The sequence below is a fragment of the Maylandia zebra genome, linkage group LG13 (genome assembly GCF_041146795.1).
Source record: "Maylandia zebra isolate NMK-2024a linkage group LG13, Mzebra_GT3a, whole genome shotgun sequence".
Taxonomy (NCBI): domain Eukaryota; kingdom Metazoa; phylum Chordata; class Actinopteri; order Cichliformes; family Cichlidae; genus Maylandia; species Maylandia zebra.
In genome coordinates, this window is record NC_135179.1 from 12,979,518 (window position 1) to 13,001,155 (window position 21,638).

Sequence of the window (21,638 nt, forward strand, 5' to 3'; positions counted from 1 at the left end):
TAAAGAAGAACCAGGAGTCTGTGCAATAAATTCAGAATAGCAATTTCCACATTGATGACCCATAGCATTTGTCATGGCGCCATGTGTTACGGGTCAACAGTTGCTAAGGAAACTATTTTATTAAGATTAAAGTAGATCACCCAAAAGCTCTTCATAAAGGTGTCACCCTGCTGTTCTTAAGATGACTGACTGTGTCCTCGCTTCAGTTGCCAATCTGTCCCTTAGGGGATTTTGGTGCATTTTGATAAATGACATTCCTGTCATTAAGCACACACACACACACACACACACACACACACACACACACATACTCTAGTCTTTTCAAAGTTTAAGTCTAAATCCATGGCCGTGGAGATAAAATTCACACTTTTCTCAAGATTATGCTAGCATTAGTAGCAGATTACCTAAAAGCTCATTTACTATATGACACAATATTGTTTCAAACAGGAAGAACCTTTTGTGATGGTGGCAGAAAATATTCTGGGCCAACCCAAGAGATACAAGGGTTTCTCCATCGACGTGCTAGATGCCCTCGCTAAGATCCTGGGCTTCAAGTATGATATCTACCAAGTTGGAGATGGGAAGTATGGCTCAGCACTCCCTAATGGATCCTGGAATGGCATGATTGGAGAGCTCATTGGCAAGGTTAGTGGGTTTTACTTTTTATCTCACTCAATCAATGTCCAGATTTCAGTCCAAATAATTTTTTCTGGGAGTCATGCCATTTTTATTTTGCTCTGAAATAGAAACCTAATAATGAGGCTTAGTAATAAAAAAAAGAAAAAGAAAGAGAGAAAGAAAGAATCAAACAAACTTTTCTTTTTTTTGTAGTCGGTGTCATCCCAGTTTGATTGAATGGGTCTGAATACTGCTGTTTGAATGGATCCCTGACAAATACTGTTATGATTCATAATAATAATGGATTCAATTTAATAAAGGCAGAAGTGTATATATATTGCGCACTGTACATAGTGTCTTTATAAACTTTCTTAGAGTCTTGTATTCGGTATATGACAGCATGATACACGTTATTACTTAATTCAACTGTTTATCTGAGTGAGCTGTGTGACTTGTTAAATGCAGAAGGAACATTTTCAATGCTACAATAACACACAATAACCATACAGACTATTCAGCAATGTAGCAGGTTAGTTATGATGGACGTTTCATGTCATCATTACAAAAGATTCTGGTTTTTCTTCTGCTGAGGGCACGAATTGGCAGAGAGAAATTGTCTAAGTGAGGACTTGAGTTGAGATGATAGCAAATTCCTGTCTCTTTTTTTTCCTGAAGATCCATTTTTAAATTGAAAATGTGGACTGAAAGCGGTTCTTGAGGTTTATCAGTGTTATTGTGAAGAATGAAAAGATGGCACATAACAAATATCCTTCCAATTCAGCCCCTCCATTTGGAGCAGTGTCACAGAAACACCACGCTAATGGTTTGTCTAGAGAATAAGACGCAAGGTTTTCACACTGTCAGAAAGGATAATTCCTGTGTCAGTGTACATATTAGATTCAAGCTTGGAGGCCTTTTATATACACAGGCAAATGATTTTACAGACACACAAGCCAATCTAATCTCCTAAGTGTTGAGAAAAGATTCACTAATTAATGCAGGTCAAGTTAACTAGATTTGTTTCTGATACCTAACAACATATGACAGTGTAATTATCTCCTCTGTTGATTTAAAATAGAATGTTAGAAAGTTACTGAAAATGGAAACGTATTGTTCTTTGTTCACAGCGTGCTGACTTGGCAGTATCAGCAATCACCATCACGCCAGAGCGTGAGAGCGTGGTTGATTTCAGCAAACGCTACCTGGATTACTCAGTGGGAATTTTGATGCACAAGTCAGAAGAAAAGATCAACATTTTTTCTTTACTCGCACCATTTGATCTGGCAGTCTGGGCATGCATAGCTGCAGCCATCCCTGTGGTGGGCATCATGATCTTCCTGCTCAGGCGCATCCAGGCAGTGCGCTGCCAGAACAATACAGCCGGTCATCCACCACCTACCGTTTCCACTTCGCTTCAGAGTGCTATCTGGATTGTCTACGGTGCTTTTGTGCAACAAGGTGGGTAATAGAGTTTGTGTTAGTCAATGACAACATCCAAAAACAGCAATTGCACATCCTGAACAGTATTTGTCATAACAAAGAGTCAAGGCATTGCAGGTTTTTGTTCCATAGTGACTGTATGAAAACCTTCAGTGGCATATCAGTGAAACCCACCAGTCAGACAGTTTTGAATGTGAAACCTGACATGAAATAGAACAAGTCACGAAAAACAATTAAAATGCTTTAAGGGATTAATGACAAAAGAGCACAATGAAAAAGTCAAATCAAGTGAAGAACATATGTTAATGTCTACGGTCTGTGTAGAGAAAATGCTGATTCAGTAGTGAGTCAGTCTGGGGCACAGCGCCCACCTTAGCATTTTCTAAAGGTGCCCTTGACAAAGAGAGCATCCCATCTTTAGATCTGGTGGAGATCCAGGTATGTCCGCTGTGGATAAATGACTACTTCAGCAACTGATGTTAAAGCCTCAGCTGCATCTGTCAAAGTCTGGCACACTGCCCGTGAGCCTTTTTTAACCCAACACCCACTATATTTCAAGATAAGCTAAATTCCTCTCCTTTTTTCTGCCTCTCCCTCATTTCTGGCTCATGTTCCAACGTTGCCACTTTTTGTTTGAGTCAAGTGGATTGCATTTTTTTCTTGGGGATGACGTAGGTCACTTTGATACGGATCTGACTGCTGATGCATAGTGTGCCATTGTCAGAGTGCATAAACTTGGCAATCATATCCCCCCACTGATTTTATAATGATATGCCAACACTTGGCTGGTTTTTGTTGTATGTTCGGTGCACAATGGACTATCTACGCCCAGACATGCTGACTTTTATCACTGCCTTTTTCAAGCAGGGACTACACTTCTTTTGTTCCAAAAGGAGGTCAGACCAAGGTAGAAAATTATCTGAAACTGTCTAGGAGAACAAATTAAACTAACACAATTTCCTTATGAATAAAGGGTTTAATCAATTTGTTTCTAAGATGAAAGAGACTGTACCACAGTGGACCATTGCAGTGGGGTAAAATCCAGTAAAGTTTCCAGAGCCACATTTCACATTCAGTGACCTCAACAAATCAAAGCTGTATGTAATAAAAATGACTGATGCCGCAGTGCTATGCATCTGACAAGGCCCCAGATTTTTTGGGCTTTTTTTCTTCCTTTTCCGAGATGTCATAAGGGTGCAGTTGTGTTGATGGTGACACTTTTAGACAAATATGTTTTCATTACATTTCATATTCCTGAATCATTCAGATGGCATTTCTGTGGCTTTACACTTCAAAATTAGAATTTGTGCTGACATTTTTCTCATGCACCTCAAAAGCTGTTTCAGGACTGTTTTGCAGAGAATGTGTTGGTATGACAGAAGAAATACTGATGATACCAATACTAATGTGATGAACCAGTCTCTTAACCTCAAGGAAAACAAGGAAAAGCCAGGATTAAAGATGTGGGTGAAAAAAGAAGGATGAATTTTAATGAGTAGCGTGTTCTTTGGGAAAATTAAAAAAAAAAACAGTAGCATTTCAGGGTAGATGGTTTTGAATACACAAAGCTCTCGGGAAAGTAAATTATTAAATCTTACAGTAATTATACAGAATCACCATGCAGACAGCTTCTCTGGTGTTTTATGCAAATATTAGCACAATTTTTGAGTACAATTGCTTTAGAAAATAAAAGAAATATCTTAAAATCATATTGGTAAAAAAAAAAATAGTCATTACATAAGGTATTATCATATGGCTCTCTTATAACATAATCACAGTGATTGCTTTGTAAAGCAGAATCTATATATTTCAGCAGTATTATAATGTACTATAATGGGTTGCATTTTTTGATTTTTATCAGCAACATGTTTGAAAAACCTGAAACATTTTATGGGTTTGGTTTGGTTTTTTCACTACGTCTTGTTTTATTTGTGATACAGAAAAACAACCACAAATATTCTTTGAAATGAAACTCAATGTCACAAGCAATTTGAGTACAGTACATCACTTTGAAAATTAAATTGGCCAATTTTTGTAATTGAGGAAAGAATGACCTGATAAATCAATCATGGCAGTAGTGATTATTTGAAACCAAACCTGGTGCAAGGCAAAGACTTATTTTGTAGTTTTTAACTCTGTGCTTCTGTCTGTACCACAACAGGAAGTGACTCCATCCTGGGATCAGTGGCTCTCCGTATCGTCATGGGCAGCTGGTGGCTTTTCACCCTTATCGTGTGTTCGTCCTACACAGCAAACCTGGCAGCCTACCTCACTGTTTCACGAATGGACAACGCAGTTCGGTAAAAAAATAAACTTAAAAAAAAAAAGAGAGATAGATAGATAGTAAAGAAATGATGCTAATCAAAACTAGAGAGCACATAGTTGTATTCGGTATCTGTCTCTTCTTGGTAAAAAGCCCAGCACATTGTTAAGGTTCAAAATTGAGGAAGGAGAGTACAAACCACCCATGGTCCAGAAGCTCTTTTTGGTCAAACAATGATTTTTAATGACTACACACGTGTGGGAAGAACAGGAATTGAAATTGTAATCAAAAGCATGATCCTAATTATGTTCTTAACTTATTGACTTGTATTTATATATATTCTTCAACGTTACTCATCACTTTAAAACTCTTTAAGCGCTGGTTTCACGTCCGGTTGCTCGCTCTATTTTTCCCTTATCTGATCATCAACATCCTGTGCACAAATTGTCGCTGCTGCAAGTTCCTCTACTCTAAAAGATCCAAAAGAAAACAACCACTTTAATCAATTAAGTTTAAGCATATAAGCAATTACTCCTGTATACATTTCATCATAGCTAAATGCTGCCTTGAAACAACACCTGTGTGTTAACACTAACTTCATTTTAAAACCTCACATTTCCTATGTTATAACCTGTTTTTGGTATAGCCTTTTTATTTCATTTGGCTCCTTTTAATGTAACAATACCTTCTAATTCTAATTTATCAGACTTAACCAAAATATATGCTTTCCTTCCTCTTTGGTCCTTCTTTAAGTTCAGTTAAAAGCTAAATGAATTTGAGGCCTTTTGCCTAGAATCAATACTGTCATGTGTGTTTATGGACTCTGTGTCTGTAAACGCGTGCAATCCTTCAATAACTTCAATAACTCATATCAAAAAATGCAATATGTATAAAAATCATTTCTATTTATAAGCTCTCCCCTTTATCCTAAAAATACCTCCTATGTAATATCTGTATGTGTAAGCCTACATTATAACCACTACTTCTAGAAATCAAAAAGAAATCAAAGCTGTTCTACTCCTTCAACCCTCACTAATTTTCCCTCTAAGAATTATTCACAGCTTTGAAAAACCGGCATTGTATCTTCTAAACAGGATTCAGTTCTGTCATGGTCCTGGGCCATGTTGGCCCAGTATTCTTGGTTCCTTGTATTTTCGCTCCTTATTTAGGCCAGGTTTTCTGAGGTGTCCTGTTGTGGTGTTCCCTAAGTGTTTTTCCCTTTGTGACTCTTACCCCCTTGTGCCCCTCTGTGTATTTATGAGCTCTCGTCTCTCTTTGTGTTTATTCCATGTTTCCCCCAGCCTGTTATGTCTGTGTTCTCCCCGTGCTCTCTCTCCTCCTGTCTGAACCTCTGTGTACTTCCTGTTTTACTTTGACAGTCTCTCGTCAGTATGCGTAATGTTGTGTTCACTCCTGCCCTGTCTCGTTATGTTTATCAGTGTCACCTGTGTTCCCCACCTGTGTGTAATCTCCCTGTGTTCTCTGGGTGTATTTAAGTTGTGTCTTCTGTTATGGTAGTTGCTGGTTCGTCTGTGTTGTTTGTGTATGCTGCTTTTGCAGTGTGTCAGACTCCTTCACAATTTTGCCTTTAAACAGTCAATTTACTCCTTCCCAAATTTACTAACCCAAATTCTAAGTTCCCACCTTAAATAGCAGCATTCCTTGTCCTCAGCCAGAAGGTAGGGCTCCACTTGCCACTCTCCCCCTCTGCCTCAGCCCAGCGGCTTTACCCTTGAGGTCCCGTCTTCTTCACTTCATCTCACCAGTGAGTCTGAGCTCACAGGGACTGAGTGAGGCCGAGTAATCGTGACTGTGCCTGCCTTAGGTTGTCCCAGGGTTTCGAGGTGGGATCTTACCCGTCATGGGCTATCCAGCCTTCCATACTCGCCTGATACGGGGCCCAAGTGGGCAGGGGAGGGAACACACTGGCTCTGGAAATTAAAGGAGTGTAAGCTGCTTCCTTCATTGCATCTTATATTAAACTATCTCACTTCTGATTCCTTCCTAGAATAATTTCACATATGGCACTTTGTGTATGTGTGTTTTCTATTCATTAATGTAATTGTCAGTTATTTTCTCTCTTCATTTTACCTTCTTTTGTTTGTTTGTGACGTTCTACTTTAGTTCTACTAAACCTTGATGTAAAAACAACACCCTTATTTCACGCACACACTCTGCATTTCGCCTACGCACACACTTCTCTCTCAGACTTCCTCTGTTCACACACCGCCTTGCACTCACTCTACTATCATCTTTCATAGTGTTATTATTATTTATTATTTTGTACACATCACACAGAATCATTCAAATCGAGTACTCACAGCATTCACATCACTTAAACTGTGACTAGAGTTGAGGAATATAACTCAAAACACACTTTCCTAAGAGTATTTTAGACATGCTTGTCATAATCAGAAAGAGCAAGTCAAAAACAAACAAACGAAAAATTGAAACCTCCATTAATTCTCACCGCACACACAAGAAATTGAAAAAATAAAACACACCAGCAACTATTGCTGGAGAAAAGTTACTACTGAAAGTGATGTGTTAGTCTTAAGTATATACAGTGCACTCAATATATTTATATATCTACATCCAAACTCAGTCAATTACTATACATCCACTACGGCAACTCAAAACTTTATTTATAGTCCTCTAATAAACACAAATGGCATTTGAAACACACACTCAACAATGTTTGCAGCAGTATTTGTAAAACCAACTGTGGTTTAAACAGTTCACTGCTTACTCATTTGCATTTTCACTCACACACACACCGTCTAAAAATAGCTCCAGCATTGCCTCAGACTCCTTTCACACAGAGATCTCTTATTTTATATTACAAAGACATCTTATATTTACAACCACTGTCAGATCTGTCAGCTTTAGCGCCTACACAATTTCGACAAATTTAAAATAACCGCCCAGCGGATAAACTCCCTGAGTTTTTTGCGACCAATTCACCAGTATCAGACTTTAACTGTTTCTGGCCTCATCTCTAAAATCCCTAACTCAATTTAAAAGCGTCAACCAACCCAAACTTTGCCTGAAGCTCTATTTTTTGGCGTTTCCCAGCCAAGGCTTACCCCGAAGTTTTAAGTTAAAGTTACACGCCCGAAGTCCAACTTCTTCTGACCAAAAAAGCGCAGACTACCGTTCCAAACGGTAAGGAGACTCTAACTCCTAGCTATTTTGGAGGTTCCCAAGTTCTCCCCGGTTGCCAACCGTACTAACCCTATTCGCCGATAGGTCAGGGCCAAGCGTCCTTGGCCGGGAGGGAGCGTTACCTCCGAGAACTGTACTTCCTAGCAGACTTTAACTGCCATTCTAGAATAATTTATAATACTTTGAAACAACAATCAACACCCCAACACAAGTGTATGACTGAGGCAGATCTACCCTGATGGACAATGGGGACTCTAACCCACAAAATGACCAACCAAGGTCTGACCTAATGACCAACCGGGACTTTAACCCACAAAATGACCAAATTTCCTACCAAACTACTTGAGACTCTAACTCAATTTCTTTGGGACTTCAACCCAGTATTTAAACTTTTCCTGGCAGACTCTAACTGCTTTAGCAGACTTTACTGCTTTCATTTCTTCTTTCTTCTTAGCAGAACTCTAACTGCTTCAACTCATGAGATTTTTCATCAAAATCAAAACAGACATCCACCAGTAACTTCAGTGAGTAGACTTAAATTTTATCATGTCCAATTTGGCACACTTTGGAAATAATTCAACAGGTAGTGCCTTACCTTTGGATCAGCCGGCTTATGCCCACTCACTTCGACCACTGGAATTCATGTCTGCCCGTCAGACCACCTAAGACCAAATTTCTCCATCTACACCTCCAATTCTCCCTCCTCAACCACCGGACGAAGCCCCCAAATGTTAAGGTTCAAAATTGAGGAAGGAGAGTACAAACCACCCATGGTCCAGAAGCTCTTTTTGGTCAAACAATGATTTTTAATGACTACACACGTGTGGGAAGAACAGGAATTGATCTTCAACTTAATCAGAGCATACACAGATTTTTATAGCATCAGGGTTTGAATTACTGACGCCCCTTCATACGTCACAGACAGGATATATACGTACGTCAAATCAAAACCACAATGACCTTTTAACACAATTTAAAAAGAACATCGTCTTCCATCTTCATAACAGGTGCATCCTGTCACTGCCGGATGCTCGCTTGTCATCTTGACACCTCAGCAGCAGTTCGGCGACAAACTGCTTTTTGCAACCCCAGCAAAACATGATTAAACTTTCACCTATAAATGATTCTCTCTAACTGTGTGTGTGTGTGTGTGTGCTAACCACAATTGCACCCTGTTTCACCTCTAACCAGACAGAGAGACAGAAACCACTCTCGTATATGTAATAATCGAACTGAAACTATGGATATATCATCTACTTAAAATAAATGTTTTAATCAAGAACCCCTACTACAAGCTTAATACAAGAATATGAACATATAAAAGATATTAAAATGAACTGTTGTGTAAGCATGTATTGCAATTCCTTCTATGTTCTAGTTTTCCCTCAGCATGGATCATCTAGACACTCTCACTAGATGAAGCTTAAGACCATTAATGAACCTGAACGTCAACTCAAATAAGCACAGATATGCAATATGTACACAATAGTTATAACTGCATCTGAAATACAAAATTAACATCATCATAAACATCTTAAGGCCATCTTAAAGCTATCTGTTACATTGTTAAAGCCTCGTCTTAGCCTGCTGCTCAAAATAACTTCCTGCTTCTGCAAACTCTCTGCAAGCCTGTTTCCTGTCAGCCTGTGACTTTTAGCCTTTCTGAAAGACACACACTGTTCAACCCCTGAATGCAATATAAACTCCAGATTATATTATTAATGCAATGATAATAATGATGATTATTTAACAATAGCAGTAAAATAATTTCCCTGCTCCACAACATGCATTAGCCACAATGCAGTCTGTGAAAATTGGGTGTATTATGCTAGTAGCAGCTAAAGTGGCCTTGAGCTGCTAGCCTCAATTAGGGAACAAGGAGCAGGGACCAGAGTTCTGATAAGCTCAGGCTTTCTTACTTCAAACCAATGGTCTTCAGCCCCAATTGAGCTGACTCAAGGGACATTACTAGAAGCATAACAGAGCCATGAATGGCTTCAAGCTATCTTTTTCTTATCCACATGCTTATGCTAATAAGCATCTGCGTGCTTCAATCTTAAATGCATGTCTTTGCCTATGTGTTATTTATTTGATTTATCTAAAGAGAAGCTTAATTCAAATCACATGTGGATTTTTTTTTATATATAAATATAATATGGGGTGATTTCTTGAGGCATTAAACATTCTACAGTATTTTAATTACAGGGACATGTGCGGCTGAGTTTTAAGAATAATCTGTGTGCATGTCAGTCTACACAGTGCTTCGGTGATTTCTGACCCACTGCCTAACAAATACCCTGTCTTCAGCCAAAATTTTATTTGTCAGTGAATCCAATTTGGTCTGCTGTCTCTCCCCAAAGAATGAGCAGAGAGGCATTTGATTGCATTGGGTCCATCTTCTGTTGAACAAATAGCCACATGTGGACATATGAGTAGACGAGTCGAATGCTAAGCAGTACACAGCTCACCTGTGAAGAGATTTTGTTTGCAGGTGTGTGTGTGTGTGTGTGTGTGTGTGCTTCAGTTTAGAGGGACATTAATCTTTGTTGCAGTTTAACAGAACCACACTGCAAATGATGGCACTTAAGAATTAAATTGAAGAAGAAAGTACACTGTGACCAGTTTTAAATTGGAAAAAAAAACCTCATGACATCTGCTGTTTTCAATAGTAACACTAGGCTGTGTTGGATTCACCTTTGTGCTAATCTAAATTGACTATACTATCATCCATCCATCCATCCATCCATTCGCTTCCGCTTATCCTTTTCAGGGTCGCGGGGGGCGCTGGAGCCTATCCCAGCTGTCATAGGGCGAGAGGCAGGGTACACCCTGGACAGGTCGCCAGTCTGTCGCAGGGCTAACACATAGGGACAGACAACCATTCGCACTCACATTCACTCGCACATTCACACCTAGTGGCAATTTGGATTATCCAATTAACCTATCCCCACAAGTTGCATGTCTTTGGACGGTGGGAGGAAGCTGGAGTACCCGGAGAGAACCCACGCAAACACGGGGAGAACATGCAAACTCCACACAGAAAGTCCCCGGCCTGATGGTGGAATTGAACTCAGGACCTTCTTGCTGTGCGGCAACAGTGCTAACCACCGTGCCACCGTGCTGCCTACTATACTACTACTACTATACTATCAGTCAAGATAATAATAATAATAATAAGGGATTGCATTTATATAGCGCTTTTCAGGGCCCTCAAAGCGCTTTACGATTCCACTATTCATTCACACACTGGTGGAGGCGAGCTACAGTTGTAGCCACAGCTGCCCTGGGGCAGACTGACAGAAGCCCCCTCTGGCCGTCACCAGTAGGCGGCAGGTGAAGTGTCTTGCCCAAGCACACAACGACCGAGACTGTCCGAGCCGGGGCTCGAACCGGCAACCTTCCGGTTACAAGACGAACTGCCAACTCTTTGAGCCACGATCGACCCGCCCAAGCCAAAGTACTGTATGGACTGGATGCATGCTGCATATGTGTAAAAACTAAAAAGATTTTGATGATTACAGCCTGAGATATAGTTTTTTATCAAGCACTGGAAATGGTAATCTTGTATGGAGAAAATATAATTTCTGAAAACTACAGTTTCGCACAGTTTGGCAACACAAAGTAGCAAAACTATCAGTTTATTACACTAAATTAGCCACTTTTTAAAAATTAAATTCAAAACAATTTACTGCACTTCTCCCTTTTTCGACCTGTAAGTGTTTTAAATATGTATTTGACAATATGAATAAGTGGCTGTTTGTGACCCAGTTCCATTAACAAATTTGATCTTTTTTGGCCTGATAAACATTTGCAATAGCTGCTTACTGAGATGCAGAGGAAGAACTCAGTCTGTGTTTCATTTTCACAGATGGTATAGAAAATGTACAATGGCTCTTTAGGACAATCTCTTTTTCTCATTGATCTGGAAAAAATACAGTAGAGTGGCTTGGGAAAGAAAAGCGGTGTGTATTGTGTGGTGCAATTTTTTTTCTAGTATCAAGGAGACATCACTCCTGTGCAGGGAAAAGGTTTGGAATTCAGTTCTTTCAGACGCACGTTGTAAACTCAGTTTTGTGAAAAGCTGTGGAAGAGTGTTGGAAAGAGGAACGTTAATACCTTCATTTAAAGTCCTATTATTTTGGTCAGTGTAGGAACAGCTGGGTCATTACTGTCCATACAGGAATAATCCGAGAGGACTGTGAATTAGAGCAATGCTAAGCACATGCACCGTACCCTGAAAATCCCAACATTCCTCTTTTTTGGCAACATTGTGTAATGTGTACTAATACTCCGACGTACCTGACAGAACAGGGCTGCATATCTCCAAATGTACACAACTGAAATGTGTCCCTGCTTTGTGTTTGTCACAATGGCATTGGTAGCTTGTCCTCCAACATAAAACCAATATCCTAGCCTTGGAGTCAATGTGACTTGAATTTTATAAATCAGATGGAGTGAGGTTCAGTCCACCTTCCTTCATCTGAAAAACATTAAAGCTCAAGCTGTTGCTTTGATTCTTGGAAAAATCTGTTTTCTTTCACAAACAGGTTATGGATCTTGCCATACAGCCCAAAAAACTAGCAGCTCGGGCATTTGCTGTCAGTGAGGTTGCATTACCCTGGATTTAGGTAATGCTGTGAATGTCCACATGGAAATGATCAGAGGAAATGACATTTAGAAAATTTCCAATAAGAGCAACGCTAAGCACACATGCATGTTTGCATTTGTCTCTCTCTGAGTGTGGGTGTGTGCATGATACATGAGTGTGGTGTAACAGGAGCAATAACTTAATCTTAAGTGAACATTTGCATTTTTAAACACTACACAACTCGTTCCTCTTTGTTTACAGTGTGTCAAAATAAGCCTTTACTACGCCTGGGGACAAAGAGGTGATTTTTTTTCACCCCCTGCTGTGATTTAAACCCTAATCTTATGTTCTTATCTTGAATTAGTTTGAGAGAGCAAAAGAAAAAGTGAGAGATTAGTTTAATAACTTGTGTCCCTTCAGATACCTTGTAGATTAATACTAATTAGATCAAGTTTTTTGGCTAAATTCTCTTGATTTTTATATTGTTTCAGTTTTCACTGCTTTGGCCAGTTACAGATATGTAAAACTAACAAATCTATGCATGCATGTGTGGGGAAAAAGGAATGAAAGGAAAAGGTCTGTGTAATGTACTTCAGCCATTATATTTATTGAACAGAGGGTTCACCTTTCTGCAGTTATTACAAAAATCTAAGTGATGCAGTGCTTTGAAGAAAAGGTGAACCAGAAAAAGTACTTAAAATGGGCCACGATTCTTAGTACATGTATATCATATACATATTATTAATTATTTCACCTTCTTCCATTGGTTTTTCTGTGGTATCTTAAATCTGCACCTTCATAACACACTATAGGTCACAGTGTTTATGTAGTTATGAAACTAAGATGTTAGACAAAAATCGGAATATTTAACCCAGTGAATTAAAGCTCGTAGTTTAATGTGACAGCAGAAGTTAGAGACCATGAAATATCTAATAGGTCGTTTGTTTTGCTCTCACTTGCTGTTTTCCCCTTTCCACAACCACTTCCACACCATATACGTCTCCAATTAAATGGTTGAATTAGTCCTGCAGTATCAGCTCCAGATAAGCTATTGAATTCTCCGACTTCTCAGAGAATTGGAAAAAAGACGGTTAAAGCTTCAAGGGAAAAAAACATGAACAGATTTCCTTAACTTTTGTTTTTTGTAGTTATTATGAGACTTTAACAAGATATTATAACAATCTAATTTATATTAATGTTTTGTAATAATTAATAACAATGTTTTATTGCCACAACAAGTCGTGAATAATGTGCTGTCTGACTCGTGGTGCTGTAGAGCACCCCGCTGTTGGACAAATTATGCAGTGTCAACATGACATGGTTAAAGGGTGTTTGTTCCATCTCTTCTTTAGTTTCTTATAGTCATATCAAATAGCCATCACCCCTGTCAGGTATTAATAATTGAGTTGACATATCAGCTGAATACCAATAAAGAAAATTGGCGATATGAAAACATTTTTTACATTGCATTGGCAATTGGCAAATATTTAGCTTTTTAAGTTTCAGAATTAGTCCATCTTAAAATGAAAGCTGCAAGTGGCTTTTTTCTTATTTCCTACAATCTTGAGGCAGAAACTTCTAGATCCAATAAAAAGTAGAATGCAATTTGGAGCAGGTTCTACTGGGGATTAATGACCAGCCATTGGGATGAACCCCATAATCATTCATGAATGCAGTACCCCCAAACTGATCATCATTACTGTGAATCACACTGGACTCATTGTGCTGGCAATGCTGGAGAAAGTTGTGGTATCGCACTACAGGTGTAGCTAATTTAGTTGATAAAGGGCATGATGATTAGTGATTTGCTCCAATGTGCATTAAAAAGGAAGGCAGCAGTTTTAGGTCTACTGATTTGTTGGAGTGCATTAGGGGCAAGTTAAATCTTGAATTTTAAATAGAGGGAAAAGAGAGTCCTTCTGTAAAGGACAGAAGCCAAGAGACTTATGTGGCATAATGAATGAAAGGGGAAAAGAGTGCTGATATCAGCTTGAATTAGTGTTTGCCACATTTTTTTGATTTTGCTCTACCGGGTTGCAAACACAGGAATGCTTATATCCTATTTATATAGCAATATAATAGTTAATATCTAGATTAGCAATAAAGGGACATCTAATAAATTGGAATTGTCTGTGTCACTGTTATTGTGGATAATTATAACAATACAACATTAACAAAATAATGGAATCTTGTATCTGGTTTATCATCTGATAGTAATGAAATATGAATTTGTTGTGACACATGGACAAGTGTAATTTAATAGTTTTAATGTTAAGCATTTGTTCATGCATGTTTCTTGAATTAATACCAGAAGTATTTCCTACATCGGGGATTTCTTTCATCATGCATGTGTGGAGAAATAGTGGAGCATGATTTTACAAGCTAACATACAGTTAGTTGTAGCAACTTTGCTGGCTGCAAACCTTAAGCCCATCTATGTTATTTATCATCATAACACACTTTATGTGAGTAGTTTATGACAGAAAAGGTATCCTTTGAAAACTAAACATTTTACCACAAGCATAGCCATCATAAAATAAAGTACAGCCCCTTTTAAGGTTTCATCTTTTTCTGTATCGGGACATGCAACAAATAATCTGGTCCTAGGCATGTCTTCAAATTAGTTACATGTAACTTCAGATGAAATACAAAACATGACAAATAAACGATGTCATTATTTATCTAAAAAATTAAGCCACGATTCAGAAGCAGTGTGTGAAAAACTTAAGCGCACCTTAAGAGGGCAATTAGCAGCCAATTGCTGCTAATGAAATACACTTGATTAGTTGAGCCTCACAAGTGTGGCCACCTCTATGGAGCAGAAAAAAAAAGTTTTATAGAAGTTTTGGCAGTTTGCTGCTTGGGAGCTTTCAGCTATTGTGATGCTGTTTCCATCAAAACCAATCATTTGTGAAAGTTTATTCACAAGAGGAAAACATTCAAGACAGTTGCCACTCTTTCCAGGACTGGATATCACAAGTGTAGTGCAACTCTACAACAAAATTGATTAAAAAAAAAAAAAAAAACAGAACGACAATGCATAATGCTTCCTCCAAAACCATTACTTAAAGTTAAGGCTAGTAAAAGTCGTGTTGCAAGCTACTGAATCATGTGATGTAGTGATGCATTTTGGCCTAATTTTTGTTAAATAAATAAATTGCGTTGATCAAAACAGCCCTGATCCATCGAGACATGGAGTCCACTAGACTCCTGAAGGTGTGCTGTAGTATCTGCAGCCAAGATGTTAGCAGCACATTCTTTCTATCAGTTGAGACTTGAGATCCATGAATCTGACTTCTTTGTCCAGTACATTCCACAGATGCTCGACTGGATTGAGAGCTGAGTAATCCAAGTCAGTATCTCAAACACTTTGCTGGGGTTTTACAGATATCCCCTATAGATATCCAATATTTTTGCTTTTTATCTGTTGGTAAATAAAACCTCATGTTAACGTTAAGTAACATTAATGCTAATGTTATAATGTTTCAATTATCATGACAGTTACTGTATGTTTTCTTCTTTTATCTTTAAACAAAGCAAGTAATTCACTCATGTGACCATGCAGATCATTCCAGGACCTGTCCAAGCAGGTGGACCTAGTTTATGGGACGGTGAGAGACTCGGCTGTGTACGAGTATTTTAGGGCAAAAGGCACCAACCCTCTGGAGCAGGACAGCACATATGCTGAGCTGTGGAAAGTCATCAACAAAAACAATGGCTTTGAGAACTCTGTATCCAGCCCTTCAGAGGGTATCAAGAAGGTGAGTATTTATTTTTATCTTCATGAACAAAATGTTCAATTTCAAGGGGGAAAGAGCATTTTGTCTCTAAGAAAAAAAAGATGTTCTGTAAAAGTTTGCTTTACACAGGACGATGTTTTAACAATGCCTTAGCAATCTAACAGTTCATTTCAGGTCACCCTCAAAAAGGAAATGTATGCACAGCAAAATATTGACAAGAAGCAGGCATTGAAGGGGGATTTGTCTAGCCGCAAAAGAATAAATGAATTAATTAAAAACATCTGTAATGTCTTCAGCTCAATAAGGGATTGTCTTGCAATTCACTGCATTTTTTATCTCACACCACCGTGTAGGAACAAGCTGAGAATTAGTTAAAACAAATGCATGTCTGACTAACAGAAGCATGGAGGTAAAAAGTGATTCTTTTAATCTAACAAATTGCAAAGTTTTTCTAATTGTTCCCACAAACTGCCTGTGTGGCTAAATGAATAGTTTGTGCATTTTGTCATCTCGTTCTTTAACCCAGACACTAGACAATAATAATTAGATAATTTACAGTGGGGTCTGACATGTGCACTTGACACAAAACAGCTTTATTATTTGAGCTGATAATTGGATCGAGTGTAATCAGGCCAGGCAATGCAAGGATGCGTACATCACAGGAAAACTAGTCTCAGTTTAATTTGATGAGAGAAAGCAATTTTAGTCTGTTACTGATTTACTGCATTGCTCTTCATTCTTAAACAAAATACTGCAGTTTTTATATATGTGTACATATATAAATATATAACCATAGTTTGATTGGAATGTGTGTATGCATAACCCAGTGGCTCTTTGTGTTGTTCATCTTAATTTATTACAGGGACAGTCTTTCTCTGGAAGATGTAGGATGTAGGACACCACAGGAGGCAAAAGTCAGGACTGTGTACAAAACAATGAATACATAAATAAAAATCCATACAGATTCAGCTGTGGCTCTTCTACATTTTCTACACAGTGATTTTCAAACTCCAGCTTATGATTGGGTGTCTCAAAATGTGTTATTAGGTGAAGATTGCAAATCCAGAAAAAAAGAATAAGGAATATTTGTTTTTTTCATAATGTTTTCAGTGTTTAGTGTGAGTGGGCAAATGTGCGGTAATTTCTATGCAAATATTTAGCTCCAGTGTGCAGACTGCTCATTGCTTTGTCTGAGTAAAATATCCTCCCGTGCGCTTCTCTAGTAAAATAGTCTACTCTTAACCTTAAAAGAAGCGTAATGCAAATTGCATTTACACTGTATCTAATCAGTTTTTGTTTGTTTATACAAAGCATTCTCGATCGCTGATGATTAAAGAAAATGTTTTTAAAAGTCATTTAAGATTTCTCCACTAAGCAGTTAAGCATGTCTTTATGTAATTACCACGTGCGTCTCTTTTTGTGTTTGTGATGGAAACTTTTGCAGGCAAAGCGAGAGTCATATGCCTTTCTGTGGGACATGGCAGTGGTAGAGTATGCTGCCCTGACAGACGATGACTGCACGTTAACTATAGCAGGAAACAGCATGAGCACCAGAGGCTATGGCATGGCCCTGCAGCACGGCAGTCCTTACAGAGACATTTTCTCACAGAAGTATGTATACGATGCATTTTTACAGCAGAGAAGCCAATGATGCAATAATGCTGTAACATCTAACGTGTTCAGTACCTTAAAACTTCATTTTTATTGGTCTGGGCATCAGTTCTTTTGGTTATGGTAGAGGTTTATTTATAATATACTCATCTTCATTTAAGGGATTATTCTAAATAGATGATCAAACTAATTGTGCATATTTCTTACGTGGACAACTATGGCAAGTGTAGCAGAGCAAGGTTGAATTGCAAAGTTGGTCTCTATACTGTTGGCCTCTATCTGAAGCATATTTTTACTATTTGTCTGTTGCATTTGGCTCAAGGACAGACAAGTAATTTCACGTCTTAAAATTTGAAAGCAGGGCAGGAAACTTTCTCCCCAGGAATAAAAACGCTCCCGACTTCCATGGCACTCTCTGTTTGTCAATGAAAATTAATATTTAATTAGATGTGAAAACATGAACTCTCGACAAGCACCAACTCAAAAAGAAAGACTGATTAATCTGCCACAAACACTGCTTCAGTGAAAGATGGGAATATTTGAACATAGGGTGAGGCTGAGACACTTCATGAGTATAAAAGTATATAAATAACTCTGGCAGTATATCTGCTTATGCCTTTTTGCAATGAATGAATGTGTAGGCTTCTGCAAAATGCATAAATGTCAGTCACTGTTGAACAGTTTGAGCAATGACTGTGCAAAAAGTTAACTGTTCCAGTGGGACACCCTAACTGCTTCGCCTGTGTTTGTGATCAGTCATCATCATTCTCCCCAGCATACATCTATTCCTTACCCTGTAATTTGTGCACTAACTAATGGGCCAACTCTCGTATTTGATCATCTTTGTTTCTGTGCTTATACGGTTTGATATGATACTGATTACTCCTAAGCTCTGATTTTCTTTGCTTCATTTTTATAGAACCGAACTTTTGATTCTTGATTACAATCAGTGTCACATCTTGCGCTCTGTAAACTAAGAACTGCAGTGTTTAATAGCTTTACCCTCTATGGGATTTTAATGAGGTTACAATGAAATGCTAATACATGCAATACATTAACCATGTTTTGTTTTATGTTATTTACTCTCATTTCGTGAGCTACACAATATCGTTGAATTATTGTTACATGATAATATTGTGGTGAAAATTCTCTGCTCTTCTGCCTTTATCATTCTGTTACCTAGGACTTAATCAGAATCAGTGTTAGCAAAGGATTTGTCTTGTGGTTATTACATGAAGATTTCCACCTACTGTGTTGAAAGAACTACTTAGTCTTTTCTCTGAGCAGGATTTTGGAGCTTCAAGAAAAGGGGGATCTTGACATCTTGAAGCAGAAGTGGTGGCCAAAGAAAGGTCGTTGTGACCTGCAGAGCCACACAGAAGCCCAGCCAGAGGGACGGGCGCTGCGTCTCCACAGCTTTGCCGGCGTCTTCTGCATCCTTGCCGCAGGGTTGCTACTGGCCCTCCTAGTAGCTGCACTGGAGACGTGGTGGAACAGCAACCACTGCCGACGAGAGCAGCCCAAAGAGGTGACCACTGACAACTCGTCGGGCCAGGGCCCAGGCCCGGGCCTTCTAACCCAGAACCTGGCCATGGTGGCCACCACGGGTCCCCCTGCCCCACCAAGGCCCCGGTCGAGACCCAGACCCCCGGGCCCCCCGGTCCTGCCCAGAGATGCCACTGCCACACTCTACTTTATGGATCCAGCAGGCGCTGACACCAGCCCCGATTTAGTAGAGCTGCAGTACACCCAGTTATAATAGGTGTGCCCCTGATGATAGTCCAGACATCATGTGATCAATCTACTCATTCCTTCTCATGTTGGGAGAGAGGTTGGGGTGCTTTGTAAGGGACTTCTCTGAGGCTTCTCTCTCATGCTGACACAAAGAATCCTTAATTGCCAAAAAAAATTAAAAATCCGTCACTGGTGCTCACATGAGAGACCCGCAGTGAAAAGATAACATGCAAATTTAATACCACATACTGAAATTGTACTTCTGAGTCGATAAGTGCTTCAGTTGTACAATAGCTCTCTTTAGCTAATCCATTCAAGTCTTAATGCTTTAGAGCTCAGACTTTATCTTGCTGCTGTCGACTGGGCAGCCCCTCTGCATGAGGCGTCCAGACAACTAAGGCTTGACATGGATCCCTAAACTAAAGTGTGAGCAAATGCAGATAGTAAAGAATCTGAGCCTTGACCTGCCTGTTTGACTTGACAGTCCAACAATACTGGATGAGAATACCCATTTAAGACCCAGTCCTGCCCTGGAAAACACACAGTAAATCAAACTCCATCCAAGCTGCTTTTTGGTGCATATGAGAGTTTGAGTTACTGCTGATGATTTCTATTTCACAGTCTTTGTGTGGACAGCAGTAGCTGCTCTCTTAATAACCACATATTGCTGTCATGTGAGATTCATTACACAAACATCGCTGCCATTATTTAAAAAGACAAGATGTGCTAACTCTAATCGTGGTTGTGTGCTTTATTGCTGTTGATATGTTGGAAAGATGTTTCCACCCAAAATCTTTTGACTGTAAAACACACACGCTCTGTAGTCTTGAAATGTGACTGTGTGGAAATTTAAGGCAGAAAGAAAGAAGCACATAAAGATGCTGGGCAGCATATCCGATGTATAGGGAGCAGTAAATAAAGAATTGTAGCAGTTCAAGGAGATTTCTAGAGGCTTGTATTTCCTACTCCAATTGCGCATGCAAATGCAACAGTTTACAACTCATTCAAAATCTGTTACATGTATGCAGGTAACAGTGAGGTGGGAAAGGTGCAGACAAATTATTTTAATAAATTTACTATTCTGTAACACAGTTTAAACTGAAACAAACAGGAAGACAAATTAAAGAAACAAGAACTGTTGACAATAATAAAAAGTAAAATGTACTCTCACAACTGGTACAGTCCAGGAAAACAAACAAACAAACCAAAAAAAAGGCCATAAAATGAGCTAGCATTTTATGACAGTAGAGTATGATATCATGAACACAGGATTGGCTACAGCAGTAATGAACAGCAGGACGCAAAGAACAAAATCTTATCTATAGGACCCAAACTGCTTCTTAAGATAAGTGACAGCATGTCTCACAGCTCCCTTCTAGACTGCGAAAAGCATGTAGTTTTTCTTGGTTTCACATGGATTCAATGATGGCAGGTTTTCATGGCAGAACAAAAAAGTAACTAATAAGTACCCAAATGGTGAAGTAGTTGATCCAAACCAAACACAGTGAGGATTTTTGTGTTTGCTCTTCACAAATATTAGTTTTGCCGTTTTTAGAACATAATTGGATTGTCTTTCGAGTTTTAAAGTCTTTCCAAGATTTAACATTATGTCGAGTTGTATAATTCACTTAAACTTTCTGGTATTTGTTAGATTAAACTACTAAAACAAATATGATGTTTACTTTGAGATGTGGTTAAAAAAATCCGCTCAGCAGTCATGAAATCAAGCTGACCACTGCACAAACTTTAATTGCCTTTCATGCCTACAGGGAGTGATTAAAATTCAAAAGACTTGGGTGGACTATTACTTTATATTCTAAATTGTTTTAAGCAGTGCTCTGTGGCCCCATGACAGCATTAGAATACAATATGTGGGCATTATGACAGCCATTTAAAGCAAAACTCTGCTGCAAGCCTGAACACACCGGCCAATTAGTTTGACATTATGGAAATACACTTAATTGCTTAGTTGTCAATAATTACAGAAACGTGATGGCACAACAATTTTCCTTTAAAAATGAAAAATTCCTTTCTTTTAGAACACAGGTTAGCTACAGAAAAAACAGCGAGTCTTGGCTTACTCTCATTACTGCTCATATGTGCAAAATCACATTTGGATTCATCAAACATTTGCACCAGGTACTGTGCATATGTCAGTGAATCAGGGTCAGTCTAAAGCCACAGGATCGTGCTCACTACATGCACTCTGCATACTGCCGCACACCAGTTTCTTCATGTAGGGAAACATAGTTAACATCGAGGTGAACAATGGAGAATGGGATGTAGTTGTTTTAAGAAAAAGCGTCACCGCTAAGGCAAAAGTCTAATAACAATTAAATACTGAATTAATACATGAAATTCAAAAAATCTTCTAGCCATGCAGTTTTCAATACTAAATTACTGACCAAATAGATCAAATAAGTCTTGTTTATTTCAGTCACACGATGCCAAATTATATTCTTTAACATCATCTTGGATA

At 38.7% G+C, this 21,638-nt stretch overlaps 1 protein-coding gene across 4 annotated transcripts in view; it reads left to right on the forward strand.

The window, feature by feature from the left end:
• grid1a (glutamate receptor, ionotropic, delta 1a) overlaps nucleotides 1-21,638 on the forward strand; it is a 289,059-nt gene that overhangs the window by 264,722 nt on the left and 2,699 nt on the right. For 3 of the 4 annotated variants that reach the window (XM_004551461.3, XM_023153530.3, XM_004551462.3), the window contains exons 10-15: nucleotides 448-645; nucleotides 1,746-2,076; nucleotides 4,220-4,358; nucleotides 15,640-15,835; nucleotides 17,259-17,425; nucleotides 18,713-18,953. In XM_004551461.3, the coding sequence (XP_004551518.1) occupies nucleotides 448-645; nucleotides 1,746-2,076; nucleotides 4,220-4,358; nucleotides 15,640-15,835; nucleotides 17,259-17,425; nucleotides 18,713-18,953 (1,272 nt within the window). Of the gene's footprint in view, nucleotides 1-447; nucleotides 646-1,745; nucleotides 2,077-4,219; nucleotides 4,359-15,639; nucleotides 15,836-17,258; nucleotides 17,426-18,712; nucleotides 19,188-21,638 lie in introns of all 4 variants that reach the window. The other variant, XM_076891554.1, reaches the window with a different exon arrangement.